Source organism: Alligator mississippiensis, chromosome 1 (assembly GCF_030867095.1).
Source record: "Alligator mississippiensis isolate rAllMis1 chromosome 1, rAllMis1, whole genome shotgun sequence".
Taxonomy (NCBI): Eukaryota; Metazoa; Chordata; order Crocodylia; family Alligatoridae; genus Alligator; species Alligator mississippiensis.
Window position 1 is genome coordinate 47,816,912 of NC_081824.1, and position 19,992 is coordinate 47,836,903.

At 45.0% G+C, this 19,992-nt stretch overlaps 1 protein-coding gene across 4 annotated transcripts; it reads left to right on the forward strand.

Annotated features, from left to right (window-relative positions):
• The first annotated feature begins 2,331 nt into the window (after positions 1–2,331).
• Positions 2,332–13,274, forward strand: TMEM14A (transmembrane protein 14A). 4 transcript variants are annotated; one of them, XM_014604171.2, is made up of 5 exons: positions 2,332–2,426; positions 3,518–3,603; positions 6,209–6,310; positions 11,018–11,105; positions 12,650–13,274. In XM_014604171.2, exons 2-5 carry the CDS (start codon positions 3,528–3,530, stop codon positions 12,687–12,689), a joined length of 306 nt encoding a protein of 101 aa, XP_014459657.1. In that variant the 5' UTR covers positions 2,332–2,426; positions 3,518–3,527; the 3' UTR covers positions 12,690–13,274. The 4 variants fall into 4 exon arrangements, with proteins under 4 accessions (XP_014459657.1, XP_059586297.1, XP_019343980.1 ...); XM_059730314.1 differs by lacking the exon at positions 2,332–2,426 and adding an exon at positions 2,487–2,585; XM_019488435.2 differs by lacking the exons at positions 2,332–2,426; positions 12,650–13,274 and adding exons at positions 2,797–3,173; positions 11,429–12,626.
• Positions 13,275–19,992: the final 6,718 nt, after the last annotated feature.

Consider the following 19,992-nt stretch of genomic DNA (forward strand, 5'->3'; position numbering starts at 1 on the left):
AAGCTGCACAAGGGCTGAAGAGTTTAGTTTAAGAATCTGTTTTCAATGAGCATTTTAAGGGATGCCTTCCCTCAGGTGTTCTATATCTGTTTCCAAATATACTACAAATCTCATTTTCTTTTCATGAGAGACTTGTGGTCCAAGGAGAGCAGTTCTGGTTTCCACTCAGAAGCTGCACAGCTAATATCAAATGGCTGTTTGATCACAAAAGCTCAATGCTGATGAAGGCAATAAATGGAATGCCAAAAAACAGGAATAAAATCATGTAACCTAATAAGAATACTTGCTTCAGGTTCTAGTTACTTCTTCTAATGGAAGAATTCCCAAACATTATGAAGTTCAAGAAATGAAATCTGAAGGACACAGTCTTTGGTTGAGGTTATCAAAGGAGCCAAGGGGCATGACTATACTGTTCCCCTGGAAGCCCCTGCTTACCTGTTCCTGCTCTTCATGTGTATTGGAGTGCTATAGAAGCAGTATAGACCTATCCTAAGCTAAAGCTATGCCTGTAAAGTGGACAAATAGCAACCTCCAGCTCACCAAGCTGCTCCATGCTGCCTCCTAATGTAGCTGGGTCTGCATGGCTCTGCGGATCAGCTAATTATCCTGAGGACAAATTAACCAGTGCTGTTAATGAGCTACCCTGAAGAAAATAACAAAGAACTGCTTCTGCATTGGGAGGCAAGCCGCTAAAGCAGCTTAATGTACTTGTGGGCACTGCTGCTGGATGCAGAAAGTTCCTTGTGTAGATGTGACTTAAAGAGTTAGAAATCCAGCTCTCATTAGGCTAAATAGAAGTGTCTAATTCCCCTAGGTGCCCTTTGGATGCTGCTTTACTTTGGAGAACCTTTGTGTGAGCTCCCACATAATCAGTGTTCAGACTGTCGTGTGATCTGGCATTTTTAAAATGCACTTCTGTTAGTGCACTGCTGTAGAGTGCTTCAGGGACAACAAACCATTACTTCTTTTAGTACCCTTTAGGTTTAGCTCATTCATATTAACAGCAGCTTTCATCTACCTGAAGGGGGTTCCAAAGAGGATAGTGCTAGACTGTTCTCAGTGGTGGCAAATGACAGAACAAGGAGTAATGGTCTCAAGTTGCAGCATGAGAAGTTTAGGTTACATATTAGAAGTCATCTCTTGAGAAGGGGAGTGAAGCATTGTAACAGGTTACCCAGATAGGTTGTGGAACCTCCATCCTTCAAAGTTTTTAAGACCAAGCTAGAGAAAGCCTTGGCTGGGATGATATAGTTGGGATGGTAGGACTAAATGACCTCCTGAGGTCCCTCCCAACCCTATGATTTTAAGAAAAGAAATGTGTAGAATGTTGCTAACAGAGGCTTGGTGTACAACAACTGAATGCCACACTTGGGAAGGCAGGAGCAATAATTGTTGTGATTCAACTGAATTGTGTTTATGCCCAGAGAGCCATCAGGATCAAATCCCCCATGCTAGAGCAGTGATTCTCAACCAGGTTGCTGTGGTACCCTGGGGTGCCCTGAGATCCTTTCCAGGGTGCCCTGGGATGCCAGACACCTATTATCTAACCTAAACTTCCCCTGCTGCAACTTGAGCCCATTGCTCCTTGTTCTGTCATCTGCCACCTCTGAGAACAGTGTTAACATGATTTGTAGAATAAGCAGATGGCACATAGGAATCCATACTTTTAAAAACATGCTGCCCTGTTGAGGTCCTTCTGAGTGCTTTGCAACAGGAGCGAGAAAGTCATTTTCTGGAGTCAAAAAAGAAAGAGGAGTGACAACTAAGAGCTGGCCTTTTCCAAGGATGCCTCCAGCCTAGAAAGGTTTAGGACCCTGTCCCACCGCCGGTTGGATGATTTTTTGTAGGAAAGGAGGGAGTGTGCCTGTGAGGGGCTGTACCCCGCTCTCTCCCTGCCCCAGCAGCTTCGCCCAAGAGCGGGTGGACAGAGCAGCCGCGTGCCCTTCCCTGGCCTTCAACATGGGCACGGTGCAGGCTCCCCCGCCGTGCCGCTCCCTGGTTTGCGCTTGGCTCCCCTCGGCCTGAAGCACCTGAGCGCCGCCAGAACTGCCCCGCAGCCCCGCGGGGGGCCACATCTGCCCCTCGCTGCAAAGAAAGCGAGACTGTCGCCGGCTCGCAGGCAGCGGTGCTCGTCACGGCGGCGTGCCGCCCTCCCAGGAGCCGGGTGGCCACCCCGGGCGTGTGGTGCGCACCCCGCGCCTCGGGGCCGGGAGCTGAAAGCAGAGCGAGAGATCAAGCGAAGGTGGCAGAGGGAGGGACAGCAGCAACCCCCTGAGAGGGCTCTGCAAGGCCGCCCCCGCCCCGCCCCGCCCCAGCCCGGCGCGGCCCCGCAGCGGCCCCTGGCGCCCGCGTGCGGTGGAGCTGGGGCCGGGCTGGGGCGGGGCGGCCCGCGCCTCCTCCTTGGTCGGGGCCGGCGGCGGGAGCAGGTAGGGAGGCGCCGGGCCGCGCTCAGCCGCAGCCATAGCCCGGCCGGGCTGCGCTGCGCTGCCCCGTGCCCCCGCAGCTGCAGGGAGGGACGAGCCGGCTCGGTTCCCCCTGCTCCCTGCCTCCTGCTCTGCTTTCTGCTCCCGGCCCGGATCCGCCCGGTGCGGCTGCCAGCCCCTGCTCGTGCCGGGACTCCCCCGGCCTCGGGGCGGCCCTCCGCGGGCATAGGGCTGCGCAGGGCCGGGGCCTTCCTCAGTCCCGGCCCGAGTCCTGCGGGTCTCGGTCTTCCCCCGCACCTGCCAGTCCCCTTGCGGGGTGTCAGAGCCAAAGGCAAGGGCTCTGCCTGGCAGCAGGGGGCGTCTCGGGGCCCTGCGCTGTGCACCAGGCCTCGGGCCTGGTGGTGGTGGTGGCAGAAGTGCACGTGGGCCCGTGCTGGCAGGTCTCTGGCAGAGGCTTCGGCTACCAGAGCGGTCGATGCTGCCAGCAACAGCCACATCCAGTGGGCAACAGAAAGTGCCCCTCAACTTGCCCAGGCCTTCTGCTAGCGATCGCTGCTTCCACAGCTGATGCTCCCAGGGGTGCATGCGCACCCCCTGAGATGGGCTGTGCACCCCCTGGGAGCACCAGCTGCAAAACTGGAAGTGCACTTCAGGTTTCACTGCTGGCTGGATGATCCCCCCCCACCCAGACAATCTGGTACCCCCCCAGACTCGGGAGGCACTGGTCGACCATGCTGGAGCCGTCCGAAGGTGCAGGCATGGGCATGGGCTGGCAGCTTTCCTGGGGTGGCTGCTTTAAGCCAGCAGAAGGCTTGTAGTATGGACAAGCCCCTACTCCTATACTTAGGGTAGGGCCCAATTATAGATCAAACACAGTGTCTAAGCATTGAAGGGAGCAGAGACAGGAAGGAGTGGGGTTATATGATAAAGACCATGTGTTTGCTCGCTTTAGACGCACATCTTGAGTATATTAAAACAGTGCTAGAAGATGGCTCGTTATTAATGCTGGGGACAGTGTATAAAGCTGAAAGGGGAATATAATTTTACAGTGGAACGTGCTTGTCAGCAGTGCTGCTGTTTCTTTTCTTCTCCAGAGTTGTCACCATGGCTGTCGACTGGATCGGTTTTGGTTATGCTGTGTTGTTGGCTGCCGGAGGTGCCATGGGATATGTACGGAAAGGTAAGGCCTGGGGTGGCAGGGGGACAGTAGCGCCCATGGGGACAGTAGCAGATGAAGATATATTGGGGCCCTAGGCTCCAGTTGCCGGAGGGGCCCTCCCTCCCTCCCCGGTGCTGCCACTGCCAGGGGGGGAGGCTCGGGGTTAGGCTGGCTCCTGCCTACTTATCCTTCCTGCTCCCTACTGCCCGCCATGGCCGGAGCAGAGTGGAGCTGAGCAGGGCAAGGGTTGTGTGGGCTGCTGCCTTTGCTGTGCACCAGCCATGCATCCTCTGCCTACCCTGCAGTGAGAGGCACAACTTGCTGCCCCCACTGCTGCCAGGTAGGCAGGGGACCTGTGACCGGTGTGGGATCCCTGGGGCAAAGTCAGCAGGGCCAAGGGCCCCGAGCCCACAGCAGGCAGTCCACATCTGCCCTGTGCACAAATCGCAGGGCGGGGGGGGGGCACATACCCCATGTCTCTCCTCAGGGGTGCGCTTAGAATGCTGCCCGCCTGCAAGGGGAAACTTGCCATCTCCCACGGGAACCCAGACACCTGGGGGCCCCAGCCCAGGCCTCACTCACCCATGCACTAATCTGCCTATGCAAGGGGAGCTTTATATCCTTGTTAGTTTTGCAGTTGGACCTGCTGCATAACTTAGGTTAGAGGTGGCCAGTCTGTTGTGTGGGTGGCCCGTGTGTGGCGCAAGCAGATCAGGGGAGGGGCAGGCAGCACAGTAGCAGGTAAGGCAGGATCCAAATGCAGCACAGTGGATTGGGCAAGGAGCACAGGGCAGGAAGCAGAAAGCAGGGCAGCTGATCAGACAGGGGAAAGGGATCAGAGTGGCACTGAAGGAGGGTGCAGGGCTAAGTTGTGACATACCTGATCATCAGGTTTCACCCAGTTGCTTGTGCATTTGATCTAGTTACCTCTTTTTGACTAAAACACATCTTCCAGAAAGGGATACTTCAGAAAATGCTGAATTCACCACAACTATTATTCAATTTCTTGAAATCACGTACTGTCAGGCACTCTTTAGTTATTATTGGGGCTCTTCTCTGGACCCTCTCCAAATTATCCAAATCCTTCCTAAAGCATGGACATGTTAGAGATCACACTAGTATGATATCTTCCCAAATACCAAATATAAACTTACTTCAAATAGGATCACAGTCCTATTTGATTTCCCCTATTTCTACATTCAAAGATTGCATCAGTCCTTTGGGAACAGCATCACAGGAGCTGTGATTAAGTTCAGCTGATTACCCACCATGACTTTTCAGTCCTTTTTCAACATCCTTGATCTCCAGAAACTTTGTTACTGTGGCCTACATTCTTTGTTTCTAGATACCTGATATTTGGCTATATTAAAACAAAACAAACAAAACCCCCCAACATGACTGTTTGCTTACTTCCCTCTGACCAAAAAGTCCAGTTTGTTCTGTACCAGTTATCTGTTATCTTCATTAATTACTACCCTCCCAAGCTTTTGTGCGACTTAAAATTAGTAATGATTTTATGTTTTCTCCCAGATCATGGATACAAATATTAAATTGCATAGAGCTTACTGACTCCTACAGGACTGCAAGAATTGCAGTTGCTCAATTACAAATCTACATTTAAAATTGCATTTAGAGAGTGGCCAGTTAGTTAATTTTTCACTCCATTTAATATGACATTTTTTTTTTACTATATGACTTAAGCAAAATACTGTGTGATAGCAAGTCAAATGCCATCTAGAAACCTGGATATATTACACTGACACTATTGCCTTTACCAATCAGTCTCAAAAGGTGATGTTAAATTAGTTTGACAAGATCTGTTTTCCATTAGATTTCCTTGGTTGGCAGTGATGATATTACTCTTTATTCATTGACTCTGCTATCAGTTATTTTATTGTTGCCAAGGATTGATGTCAGGATGAACTGCTGAAATAGTTTTTTTTCGAATCTTCTGGAACTTCCCTAGTGTTCTGAGACTTACTCAAAATCAAGCAGTCATTTAAACTATGCCAGTCTAGGAGCAAGGTTACAAAAACCTCCTGGCTGTTTCCACACTGGATATGAAAGCTACATGAAGGCAAAATGAATCTCCCTGTCCAGTATTTTCAGTTAAGACACAGTTTGCTATCTAAGAAACAGGTTGTTCGGCTACTTGCACATACAGGAAAACGTTTGGTAAGTCGCAATGGAAAGAGACCAGCGTAACAAATTTATAGATTGCCCCCAAAAGATATACTGTGCCATGGCATTAGCAAATACATTAGGGGTAGGCAACCTCCGGCATGAGTGCCAGAGTGTGGCACAAGAAGGCATTTTGTTTGCCATGTGTGCCTTGTGTTGGACATCAAGGAAGGAACCAGGGCTGTGCTGCTGCAACAAGGATCGGGCCCCTTGTGGCTCCCCCACCATCCGCCTCTGGCACACCCCTTGTGGCTCCCCCACCATCAGCCTCTTACAAGTCAAGGTTGTGGGTGTTTTTGGCACTCTGCCCAAAAATGTTGCCAACCCTTGAAATACATAGCTTTTTCACAGGAAGGACTTGTAAGAAAGAGGGGATAGGGAGAAGACATTAATGGAATTTATGAAAAAAGAGTTAAGTAATGTTTTAAATGCTTTTTTGCTGCAGGTAGTAAAATCTCTCTGGTAGCTGGTCTCATCTTTGGATCAGTGGCTGGTTATGGAGCTTATTGTGTAACACATGACCCCAGAGATGTGAAGATATCGTTATGTAAGTATGTTATTTAACTAGAGGAAAAGGTAAAGGAAACAAAAGACATTTTAAATTGTTTTTTGAACATCCTTCATGTGTATAAATTCATCTATTCATAGTTTCATAGTTGTTAGGGGCTGGAAGGGATCTTACAGATCATAATTTTGTTCATCATATACATGCCTTGGTTTGCTTGACAGTTTAAGTTGAATCTTCAGTTAGACCAGTGCCTCCCAAACTTTTCTTCAGCATGACCCCACTTCCTTAGCATGTCCCCTCACTCCCAACCCACAGCCCCCTGGCCCTGCTGGTGCCTCTCACTCCCAACCTGCAGGCCCCTGGCCCTGCTAGTGCCTCTCACTCCTGACCTGTAGCCCCCTGCTACCTCCAGGTACCCCACAACCAGGTCCTGCTGCCCCCTCCTTCCCCCCCGTCCCCCAAGCAGCGCCCAAGTCCCAGCTGCCACCCACAAAAAGTGGCAGCTGCTGCCCTCCCTCCTGTCCCCTCCCTTGTGGGTGGTATGGCCAGAGCAGAGCCCAAGGTGTTGGGGAGAGGGGGGATGCAGGCTGCTTGCTGCAGGCTTGGGGCTCCCTCCCCTGCTGCTTTTCCCCCAGGGGCTTCACAGCCCAGGAGACAGGACCTGGTGCAGGAGGCAGTGCCACACTGCCAAGCTGACATGTCCCCTACCCACATGACAGCAGTGGAGGCACAACTCGGTGGTGCTACCATGCCTCACCTTGGCAGCCATGACAGTGCAGCGCTTCCTCCTGTACTGGGTCCTGTCCACTGGGTTGTGGAGGCAGCTCCTGCCCAGAGCTGGTCCAGTCCCGCATCCCGCTGTGGGCACAGAAATCTTGCGACCCCAGCCATTGATTTTTGTGACCCCATTTGGGGTTGCAACCCACAGTTTGGGAGCCACTGAGTTATACTAAAGTGAAGTGACATATCTACCAACACTGAAGATTTAATGTGGATTACTTGCAAAATGAGGCAGGTTGTTCAAAGAAAATTGACAGCTGCCAGCTAGCACCTGTCTGTGCCCCACTTGTCTATAGGATTATACAACAGTATGAACTATAAACTACAATAAAGAGCCAGGGAAAGATTACTAAAAGGAAATCTTTAAAACTTGCCTGCAGATTAGAAATAAATATGGGCTGCTGATAGATATGGGGGAAAAAAACCCTGCACTTTACTGGAAGAGCCAGCACATTCTGGGCATTTGCAGGGGCATGCCAATTTTAAAGTAAAGCACTGTTTTGGGGAGAGGGGTTAAGTCTGTAAGCAGCCTTAGTTATTACAGTTGTTTATGGGTCTAGTCTTGGCAAGGGTGGCCCACAGCTCCCATTGAAACAAACTGTTTGCCATGGGCTTTACCTTCACTGCCAAAAACCACTGTGGTATTTATCATAGGATAACCACTAGGTGCTAGCTACCAGATTTAAAAGCCCTGATGGATACATGCCACCAGGGTTTTTATGTTGGGGTGAAATATAGACAGGGTTATGTTGTTAGCTGTGCCTAATCACCTTGCAGTAAAAGCAGTAGTAAGCCTATCTTTGTGTAAAACAAGTAGCTTTCTCCCTGTAAAACAAACACATTATCCTACTGAAAAATAATATTCTTCTTGAAGCAAAAATGTCACCTTAGGTATTTAATGAAAAAAATAAAACAAAGAAAATTAGATGCTTTTAAACCTGTTCCTTCACTTACATGGATTAATGATTTTATTAGTTCAGATCTGGAGTTTGTAGAAGAGAAAAAGTGTAAGTAAAAACTGATAATAAAGCATGTTTAATGTTTTTCTAGTTTTGGTAGGACTAATTCAAATTTTGCACTAGTCTGCCTGAGGCTGTTTATGCTAAGCATGCTATAATAGTGTGTAAAAGGCTAATGGTAAGATTTGTGCATATAATAATTTGCACAAAAAACTTGTTTTGGGAATTTTCTCTCGAAGTGGAAAGATATGTATTATTATTTACTAACAATTTAGATTCATGAGGTAGCAGGAATGTCAGTCATTGTTCACTGAATCTGGCATAGAGAAAATGTTCTCATGGTGAAAATTTGTTTTTAATTTCAGTTTTGAGTGCTTTTGCCTTATCTCACAGAACTGCAGATATGTTTGCTCTTGGTAATAGCCCCATTGAACTCTGAGCACAGTAGGATAACTTGCATGCATAAAGTGGGACAACTTGGATGTATTTACAGGATGGCAGCCTAAAAGATTGTAGTGACTACTGTATTTTCTTGCATACAGCACACCTTTTTTAAACAATTGGCTGCTGGAATTTGGGATGCATATTTTGAATAAGGAAGTATAATAGCAATTTCAGTAGCTTAAGTCTTTTCTTGGGGTGGGGTAGGGAGTGAAAGTAATACTGAATGGGCTATGGGGAGCAACACAGATGAACATGCTGAGCTTCCTAGCTTGTGCTTCTCCATTACTTACTGCTACTTACCACTATTTTCAAGGAAAGGGTTTTTTTTCTTCATTCTGCCTTTCAAAAACAAGGCACATACAGTATCTAATTCTGGGGGCATGTTGTGTGGAAGAAAATACGGTATTTATCCATCTCAAAATCCAAGAGAAACAAGGGTATTGTACACTAAGCGATAAAACTTTCCTAGGAGCCCAGGAAATAGCAGCCCTATAACTTTCCACTACTGTAAGAAGTAAATACCCTACAAACACTAACAGCAAATTTCCATCATTAATGTTTTATTAAAAAATATTTCATCTTTATATTTCTTGCAGTTAGCATTACATTTCTCTGGACAATTTAATTCCCATTTCAGTGATGGAATATTAAAAAATAGTTTGTAACTCTGAGTGCTCAATTTGAGGCATCCGAGAACAGTATTTTTCTTGAGAAGTCAGTATTACACCACTTCCATTGATTTCATTTGGAGCTGTGGGTTCCTAGCACCTCTGAAAATATGAGTGTCTTGGAAAAGAACAACTAAAATGAACAGTTTTGAAAAATTAGAAAAGAGAGTATTACAGAATGGGCATGCTTTTTAGCCTGGAGTGGTAATGAATGCATTAAGGGCTGTAAAGGAGGCTCATGTTGTGGAGTAGTCTTTCTGTTCTTCAGAGTCATTCCTGAAAAGATCAGCTTACAGAGCATAAGATCAGAATGCTTATGAGCAAAGAAGTAGAAGTAATTTTTTAAATGAGGGATTTCATAAAGATGTTTTCAGTTGCCAGAATTTGCCTTAGCATTTTGGGGTGAGCCCATGGAATAATTTTATGCTTTCCTCCGATTGAATGCAACCAGCTCCACTGTGGAGATAGCTAGCTTGTGGATTGTGGAAAGGGTTAGCAAGATGACTCTTTAATCCTGCATAACAAAAGGAGTGAGAGCTTGGGTCAGCAGTAGCTTCCCGTCACCATAGAATATTAATTGGACTAAATCTCTATCACCATAGAGTTTTGTTTTTATTCTTGGGAAAGCTTCCACCCACAGAGCACTCTAGTGTCATTAGGCCATCTTATCAAAATGCCCTGTATCAGGCAAGTAAAGATTTTTATAAAGGAAAAAAGAGATAGTAAGGTTATGACTTGGTGGCCTTAATTGTGTCACTGTTGGAGCTGGAGTTAGAACTTAGTAGTCCTGTACTTTGAACATTGCGCTGGTTTCCTGTCTCTCTGTTAAACTGTCCCCACCTTTTTCAGCCAATGCCCCATTGGTCTTTCCTTAGAAGAGCCAGCTAGGATTGAGCTAGTGCCATCAGTGCTACCAGTAAAGAATGGCATGAAGTCCCCTGCCAAAAAAAACCAAAAGAAGAACCTGTGGCTGTGATATAGGGAGACATGGATAGTTATGTTCTTTAGGAAAAATAATGGCAGAATGTCAATCCTCAGTGCTGTTTTTGCATTTCTAAGGGTAACTTTTTACTTAGAAAGCAAGTACTGTTTTTTAACATGAAATCAGAGGCTGATTTCTACATAAGCAGGTTATTAAACTTCAGCATTGGGAAAGGAGGTCTCATGTTTTATGATAGTACTGCTCTGTCTCTGGCCTGCAGAGACATGTCATCCAGCCTGTGGAGCTCCTCGTGGGAACAGAAACTTGGTGGTGGGGGAACAGTAGCAGCAGTAATTGCCCCCAGAGCCATGGCAGTTAACGCTGCCACCTCTCTCTCACTGCTCAATTTATGGCCCTGTGGGGGGTCCCGTGGTCCGGATGACATGGTCCTGTGTACCAGATCAGGCTGGTGCATCGGGTCATGCTGCGGCTGGATCCAGTATGCAGGTCACAGTGGTGTGCCGGATCATACCTGCACACTAGTCCTACACCTCTCATCAAGAATGCAGAACTGGAGAGGTTGAGCACCACTGGTGTATGATGATGACCTTTATAAAACACAGTCAACTTGTACAGTGAGCTGTGGCTTATCATGGCTCATACTGCTCCATATCTCTCTCTACACATAAATGTGGAAGTATAGAATTACACTTTTGGATGGTATTATCCATATCTGCAGAGTAAGATTTTTGCATTCTTTTGTGTATGGAAATTTTATTTCAAGCGAGAAAAGCTACTGAAAAAAGCATGTATGGCTAATTGCATCTCTTTCTAATCTAATAGCTTATGCTATCAGAGTTTCATAGCAGAATATTGCAGCATATTGCTAACAAATAATATATTGCTCACTAACCATTGTCTTCGAAATTCCTGTGCTAGAAGAGTAAATTCTGTATTGATTTGTCTTTTACAGTTTCTGCTTTTCTTCTGACCATTGTAATGGGAGTAAGGTTCAAGAGGTCCAAGAAACTAATGCCAGCTGGCCTAATAGCTGGTATAAGGTAAATACATATTCAAGTTTCTATTGCAGTGATGCCAACCATTTTCAAATGGCTGCTTGCCAGTTGATGTCTGTCCAAGTCAGAGTTAATTGAAGCTGAAGATGACTGGTTGGAGGTCTGAATGCAATGAGCTTGAAGGTCTTGATACAGCTCTGGTAAATAGCCGTTCCATTAAAAAATCTGTACATCTAACACTGACTGGTATTCTGCACAAAGAGGATATTATCACCAGTGATATATCGCTGGATATACTAATTAGCCACTAGAAGTGTGTGAGTTCTTTTTAAAGATAGGCACCTAAATGAAAGTACTCTGTTTTTCAGAATTGCTAAGTATCTGTGACTCCCACTGAAGACTTACCTTTGAAAATTGGTCTGCTTATATTTAGTAGCTTTGATTTTTGTGCCTGAGATTGGGCATCTGAATTTGAAAGTCCTGGCCAACATTACTGCAAATGACTACATAAAGCACCTGTTTCATTCTTTTGCTACTGTTCATCTTGCATATTTAAAGGCATTTTCTGTATTTTAGTTCTGTACAAAATTCCAAACTTGCTCTTCCAGTGACTCCATATTTCAAAACTCTTTTCAATGTCCAAGTCCTAATTAATATTTAAAATGGGATAAGCTGAAAACTGCACTTAAAAATCAAACTTTCTTCTTTTTCATACATCTGATAGCTAAAAATTGTGTTATCAGAAAATTAACTGACATTTTTACTGGTGCTGTATGAGGTAAATGATGTGTCTCCCTTCCTGAACCTGTATTGTCCATGCACAACTAATTGATGACAACTTGTTAGCATTGTATCATAAACCATATTGTCAGTTATGTTCTCAGAGCAGTATTTTCAGCAAAAGGGAGCATTATGATCATCCTGTCTAATGCTTCCCTTCCAACAACATACTACAGGCCATGCTTAAAAGGAAAGCATTTTAGTTTTCCAAGCTTCCTTGTAGCAGTTTTGTCAGTCCAGGCCTCTTGTAATTTTTTTAGATGAAACTGATGACTATCAGATAGAGCTTGATCTTAATGCTTTAGCCTGGGCAGTTTGTCTATAAATCATCAATAATGTGAAAGAATTATGGTGACTTTGAAATAGCTGGATCACATAGTAAAAGCAATTTAGTATTTTTGTTTTCAAAGAAACTCTCTAATGGATCGCAATTTAAAGGATGTCTTATCACTCACTTAGGGTTTCTATCACTGTAATTCCATTCACCTACTCTGGCTACACATACATGTAAGTGAAAATTGGGCCCAAAGGGTATATGATTCTTGGCATTCTATAATCCCTAAAGCCTCATTTTCTACACTGTTGCTTTTTTTATGTTGATGTAATTTCATTAACTTGACATAGAGCTGGTGTAATACTAGAGTCATGTTCTATATAGAGAAATGCTTTAAAAGGTCCTCTTTTCAAGGTTGCAGATTCTCTCATCTCTCAACCAATAGCACATTCCATGTATAAGCTCTTTGCTGTATGATTGTCAATACACAAACTTTATTGTGTGTTTTTAAATTCTGTTCTGTGTTCTGTTGCAGCCTTTTGATGATTTTGCGACTTGTTTTTATGCTGCTGTAAGAAACCAGAACCAGGAATTGAAGTAGAAGTATTTTATCCCTGGACAGATAGACAAGCTCTTTTTACTTGAAAGATAAGTTTCAACAAAGCCTTTTCTGGCATTTTTCTGTCAAATGATATACACCTGTGATGTGTTCCTTTGATCACATCTGAGCTCAGATTTCTCTGGTATTTTTCAAGTTCAGTTTATTTTATTCAACAAGACTGTTTGTTTTCATTTAAGCAGCTTGCTAACTTGCAGGTAACTTATTAGCTTGATTTTTCAAATGTTCTGAGCAGCTGACACTCCAGTGGAGGTCACTGAGAGCTAGAAATGCTGTATACCTTGGAAAATCAAAACATGCTTATGTGTCAGTAAAGCTAAAAAGCCATATAAACTATAAGCCTTTTGCTTCTGACACTATGTAATCAAAAGAAACTCTAAAATATTGTTAGTACTGATTGTATATATTGTATCAAAATCACTGAGTAAGGGTAAATGCCTTGGCATTATAAAACACTGTTTCAAAATCTGTAAATCTCTGGTCTTCCATGTACAAATTGTCATGGATATTAGTTCTAATAAAGGTGGAACCTTTTAAAGTAGTTTTTCTTAATTTTGTTTATTTATAAGACTCCAAAAATATTATTTTTAATGCTGAATGTGAGTGGAAGAGATTTGTCTGTTATCTGTGTATACCTTTCCTCTAAGGACCTATGACTGTAAGGTGCCCTCAGTTTCCACTGAAATGAATGTGAGTTTGGAACTGCTCTGCATCTTGCTTAACATTTTAGTCCCAATTAACACATTTTGTTTGCACTTTTGGTTTGAGACTCTCAAAGTTGACTTGAGCTGGACAAAGGCACCATTTACCAGCCACTGCTTTCTTTCAAAACTAGGCTTAGGGAAAAGGCTGACAAGGTTCTTTGGGTGAATCTGATATCTTTTATTAGACCAACTTAAATAGTTGGAGAACAATTTTTAAGCAAGCTTTCCGGCTTAGGGAAAAGGCACTTGGTTTTTATCCAGTATATTACTGAATAGAGTGTATACCCAGGACACAGTAGATCCAGGCTCAATTCCTACTTCTGCATAAGATCTGAACCCATACCTCCCAAAAGAGTCCCCTCGCCACCAGGTAATAGGCTGTGTTACATCTCAGCTGTGTGTTCTTGGGCAACCCTGGCACAGGATGCAGTCTGTCTGACTCACAAAGGACTCACCCCCCCCCCCCCCTCCTCTACCTAAATGAAACTAATTAAGATGCAGTAAGAGACGCACCTAAGACTCTCCAGATAAGGGTGATAAGAGTGAAACAACTGCCCTAGGTCTCATTTACATCCAAGATGGAACCAGATGACCATTCATTTACATGAGAGATGGAGAACAGAAAGCCTGAAGCAGAGACTGCAGTGAATTCTGGGACCAGAGAAGCAGGGGAGCACTGCACGATGGGGAATCTGCGCTTCAAATGTTAATCAACCCATGTTCACACACACCCAGCTCAGCATTTATCAGACCAGTTCTAATCTGGATTTACTAAGGACTTTTCCCCCCCCAGACACACACACAGAGCTCTAAGTTTAATAGGCATCTCGGGCCGTACATTCCCCGGTCCCACTATGGGAGGCCTATTTAAACTTGATTGACTAAAACTTGGTTGCTGGGTTAGGGAATGCTGAGGCAAGAGACCGAGTCAGAGGGGGTACGGGCAACATTTGAACAATGGTTAGCACAAGGGTTCATCACAGCATCCAGCCTGCTGGAGCCCTAATCACAGGTGTTGTCATACTTTTCCCGAGACGACTGGTGGGAGTCCTCTCCACAAAAGGTTATGAGCGCCCCAGTAATTGCTTTAAGTCTGTTAAAAGACTATAGTAAAATCTGGAAAAGTCATGCTAAGCTGAGGCTTGTGCACAACAAGTAAAAATCCAAAATCCTGATGCTGCAAGCTATCTATTGTTCCTGAAGAAACCAAGAGATACCCCACCAGTATATCTGCCATCCATAGGAATCTCAAGCTGACTCCCAAGTATTTGGTTACTCCCTAATCTTAAGTGTTTCCTGATTATCAATCAATTTCCTGAGATGGTCCAAACCAGATAACCCCTTGTCAATAGAAAAGACAATGATTTACACTACTGAGGGTGCTTCGAAGCAGCTGAACTGAGGGTATAAAAATCTGTAAGTGTGTGTGCTGCAAGAAGGAGGAGGAGGAAAGGAGAAGGAGAGGAAAAGGAAAGAAGAAGAAGAAAACTCCTGTGCTGACACCATCCCCTGTTGTTCTTGGGACGCTGGAAGAACAGATCGTCTCTCTCTTCAAGGATTGTGCTACAGACTGTGCCTGTCAGCTTTGCAGCCTGAGTACCTTGGACTAGGTGAGATCCCAGCGCTCGCTCTCTCTCTCTCTCTTCTCTATAAACTTCTGAACCTGAACTGTATCAGTTAAGCTTGAGCTAAGTTTCCCCAAATACTTAGTGAAACCAGGGTAGTATTGTCATTGTTTGTGTTTGTTTTTCTTTTACATGTCTATTACTACTAGTACTATTATATATTTCATATGCTTAGCAATAAATAACTTTTATAGTCAAACTGGTAGTAATTGGGTATATTTTTCCTTCTCTGCTTCTCTTGCTGCAGAGCACGGGAGGAAACATTTCTTTTACCTATGCTAAAGATCCCTGTGAAGCCCAAAATTATTGTGGGGTCTGCTCATCAAGAGGCCAAAGATTGGGACGTGCTGAGTTTGAAACACATAAGGGGATCAGCTTGTACAGGCTGATTGACCCAGTTTGACTCAGACATGCCCTTATGAACTGAATGCTGGCCCATGAGGGTGTCAGCTGGACACCCAGCTGGATTCAGAGGGCTTCTGTTCACCTGTGTGCTTGTGTCTGACTGCATTTTATTGTTGCTCTTATGAACTGATTCTTGGCATATGAGGGTGTCAGCCTGTCCATGCTGATCAGCCCGGCCAGCTCAGGCGTTTCACGTTAATTTGTGTGTGTTTGTGTGTATGACTGATTTGGTGACTGGAGGAACCCAGTCCCATTGAGATTGAGTCCTCCAAGATAGCTCCACTGGGGGTGAGGGCTTGCAGAAGGGAGAAATATAGCTCCATATAGTAACACAAGCAGCACATTGACAGAATCACCAAGACCCTAGAAACTATCCCTAATAAATGAGCACACCCCAAAGTAATGGGCAAGTGTGGTAACAGCTGTTTTGTAGTGGGGGTTTTCTCATTCCTTGTTCCAGCTGTTCATTTGCATGAAAGAAGTAAATATTCATTAACACAAGCAAGTGAGCATTGTTCTGTAGTCCAGGGGTTAGGGACTTACCTGGTAGGAGGGAGATAACGGGGGCTCAGAATCCATATAGGAGGAAGTCTCATATCCTTGCCAAATGACAAACTGTTAGGCTGGTGGTTAAAAGCACGCGAGGGAAGAGATGGTTTGGTACTCCTCTTTCTCTCTGATTTTGAGCTTCACCTGTTAAGTGCTCTCAGAGCACATCTACTCAATTGAGCCCTGCATGTTAGCCATTCAGAGAAATGTCAAATTTATGAATTTGGACATGTGTGACCTAGGCATCTAGCTACTCAGCCCTGTAGAGATTGAACAAACCTGGGGGCTACACTGGCAACATTTTACGCTCCTACAGACTTCAAATATTTCAGTTCTCTAGTTCTCAGAATATGTCTAACACAGCCATAGAATCAAGTCCATAACAAAATGCAAGGACAGCTGGCACTTCCTTTTAAAACAGAAGTGGTGGCGCCCCCTTTAAACAAGACCTACCAGTTAAAGAACCTAGTCCATGAAAGCTACTTTGCCCTGTCAAAGCCACCCTTTTATTAAACTAATTCATGAAGTTGGGAGACATGAAACAAGCTTCCAGTCTTTAAAGCCCCTTCATCAGGGCTCAGGGATTGATGAAGGATGTTTTAAACCGTAAAGCTGGTCTCTCACGACTACACAAATTTGTTCAATAAGAAATACTACCTCCAGCTACAAAAAGTATTTAATAGGAAGCTAAGGGGTCAGAAACAACACATGGTATGGTTGGCTGTTCCTCCTACCTATCTTCTGTTCCTGCTAGCTTACAATGGATGGGGAAGTTAAATATCATGATTTTAAAAAGCTTATAAATAGCTTTCAGTTCCCTTTGGAACTTAGTCTTGCCATGTATTTATTAAATTTGTGTTAAAATCTCATCTTCAATTTTGTTCATTTATGCTTCAATTATTAAAAAGGGTAATATTTGGTCTTCTACACCAGCTTGTAAACTTAGCCAGAATCCTGAGCTCTCAAGTGAGCACCTGTGCAAGAAGATACTGGTGATATAGACAGCTGTGCAGGGGGGTTTTACAAGCTGTATGAAAAAAGTGTTGAGAGGTTTGAATGATAGCTGAACTGTTACAGGAAGCATCATGAGACCATATATAACAAAATGGGCAGAGGCAGAACACTTGGGTTGTATTTCTGGAAATAAAGGAGGAGTTTTCCAGAGTCACACACCAGTTCTTTTATGCCTCAGTTTATGTATCTTTAAAGTAGGGAAATAGTATCTGCCCTCCCTCCTAAGGTTCTCAAAGGGTACAGCTGAAACGTTCTATTCAGGGGCAGATCCTTGTGCAAGGTGTAGGTGGTACAGTGGTATATTTGGATCCCCTTTTCATTCTTTGTCCACCCAAAGTTTAAACCAACTGCCTGGCAGGGGGAGCAGCCATTTCTAGTTGGGCAGGAGTGAGAGAGTCACTTGACTTCATTGCTCATTATAATCTACCTGATTTCTTCTAAATACTTCAGCTGCTTACAGACATGGAAAAGAAACAAACAATGCTTTGTTTTAAGCTCGGTGTGCCCATGCAGTGAATGTAGCATATGCCCAGAAGAGGCATTGCATTAGTTGGAACCAGTTGGCCCAACAGCTGTAGCAACCAGGTGCTTCAGCAGAGCAATTTGGTGTTTTTATTGAATAGATGACTCAGTCAGCTGCTGAAGAACCGAATCTATATAGATGTTACAGAGCCAGGTCGACCTAATGAGCTGCCTCTTCTGGTAAAGCGTTGTTTTGTTTTGGGGTTTTTTCATGTCTTTTGCCACCTTGCATTTCACAGGTGTTAATGACTATCTCCTTTTTAAAGTCTTGATGTCCCACTAACCAAGCTACCCTTTTTTCTGCAACTCTGTTGTCTGCAAATGCTCCTCATAATCTAGTTCCTATTTCACAGCTCTGCAGACTGATTTTAATTCTACCTAAAAATATTAACACAGGTATGGAAATGTTAATTTAGATGAGCATTGATTCAGCTATGGAAACAACTTTCAGTGAAGCACTGGATGCACTGTCAAAATGCTCAAGAAGGCTAGATTCTGTATTATGAATCTGAAAAAAAAAAGAGATGTACATTTTATTGACTACAGAGCTAATGAAACAACAAACAATTAGTTTTGCCTAGTTTGATTGTTGTTTTTTGTACACAATATATGATATAGCGAATTAATGTGCATTCCAATAAAGTTACGTTTGTTCTTGCTTTGATCTTAAAACTGAAAATAGCCACAGGCCCCTGTCATATTTGTAAAGCCTCTAGTTTCTGAATGTGTTTTGTTAGGGGTGACCTAAACTATCTGGACATCTGCTGGGAAGAACAGTCAGCCAGGTCTGACTGCTCACGTAGGTTCCTAGCCGAGTTACAGGACCTCCATATAAACCCAGGAGGTCCCACCGGGGGAAATGCCTTGTTGGACCTGGTCCTGGCCACAGGTGACGACCTGGTGAGGGGACTGTGAGTGCTCGACCACCTGGGCGATAACCATCATCGTCTACTGGAATTCACCATCCAGCGCAGGGTGTCAAAGGCCTGCAGCAAGGTAGCAGCCCTGGACTTCAGGAGGGTAGATTTCAATGAGGTAAGAAGACTAGTCAGGGAGGCACTGAGGGCCCGGAGGGGAGTTTGGAGCCCAAAAGGAGTGGTCGTTCCTTAAGGAGATGATCCTCCAAGCCCAAAGGGTGACAATCCCAACATGGGCTTGGAGCAAGAGTGTTGAAAAGCCCCCATGGCTCACCAAAAGCCTCCAGGAACATCTCAAAGCTAAAAAGGAGGCATATACCCAATGGAAGGGAGGGGCCATCACCAAGGAGGATTATACCTCCATTGCTCGAGATTGTACGGGGGCTGTTAGGAAGGCTAAAGCAGAGGTGGAACTGGGACTAGTGACCCAGATCAAAGAGACCAAGAAGTCCTTTTTTAAATACATAGGAGGTAACGTGGGGCCTCTGCAGGACACGCTTGGAAATCTGGTGGTCACACCAGAAGACAAAGCTCATCTCTTTAACAAATTCTTTGCCTCCATTTTTCTGAGCTGGGACCAGGCCATTGCCCCCACCAGGATCCCAGATAGACCCAGGGGAGGCGCAGTCCTAGTCAGGGAACTTCTGGGACTGGATGTGTTCGAATCAGCAGGTTCTGACGATCTCCACCCCAGAATGCTGAGGGAATTGGCAGAGGTCATTGCGGGACTCCTGGCACAGCTTTACAATTGCTCGTGATGCTCTGGTGAGGTGCCAGAGGACTGGAAAAGGGCCAATGTGGTCCCCATTTTCAAAGAAGGGAGGAAGAAGGACCCAGGAAACTATAGGCTCATTAGTCTTACCTCGGTCCTGGGGAAGCTCTTTGAGAAAATTGTCCAGGAGCACATATGCGAGGGACCCGCAGGGAAGATTATGCTTAGGGGCAACCAACATAGGTCCATTTGAGGCAGGTCCTGTCAGACCTATCTGGTTTCCTTCTATGACTATGTCACAAAATCCTTGGATGCAGGTGTCACGGTGGACTTAGTCTTTCTGGACTTTAGGAAGGCCTTGGACACTGTCTCTCACCCCATTCTCATTAAAAAATTAGGTGACTGTGGTGTCGAAGCCTATACAGTCAGATGGGTCACAAATTGGTTGGAGGGCCTCATCCAGACAGTGGTGGTGGACAGGTCATTTTCGACTTGAAGGAACGTGGGCAGTAGGGTTCCCCAGGGCTTGGTCCTCGGGCCTGCACTGGTCAACATCTTCATCAGCGACTTGGATGAGGGGGTGAAAAGCACCTTGTTGAAGTTCATGGATGACACCAAGATGTGGAGAGAAGTGGGCATGCTAGAAGAAAGGGACAGGCTACAACTTGATCTGGGCAGGTTACAGGGGTGGGCAGATGAGAATAGGATGGGTTTCAGTACTGACAAGTGCAAGGTACTGCACCTGGGGAGGAAGAACCAGCAGCATACCTACAGGGTGGGGAACTCCCTTCTCATCAGCAGAGGCAGAAAA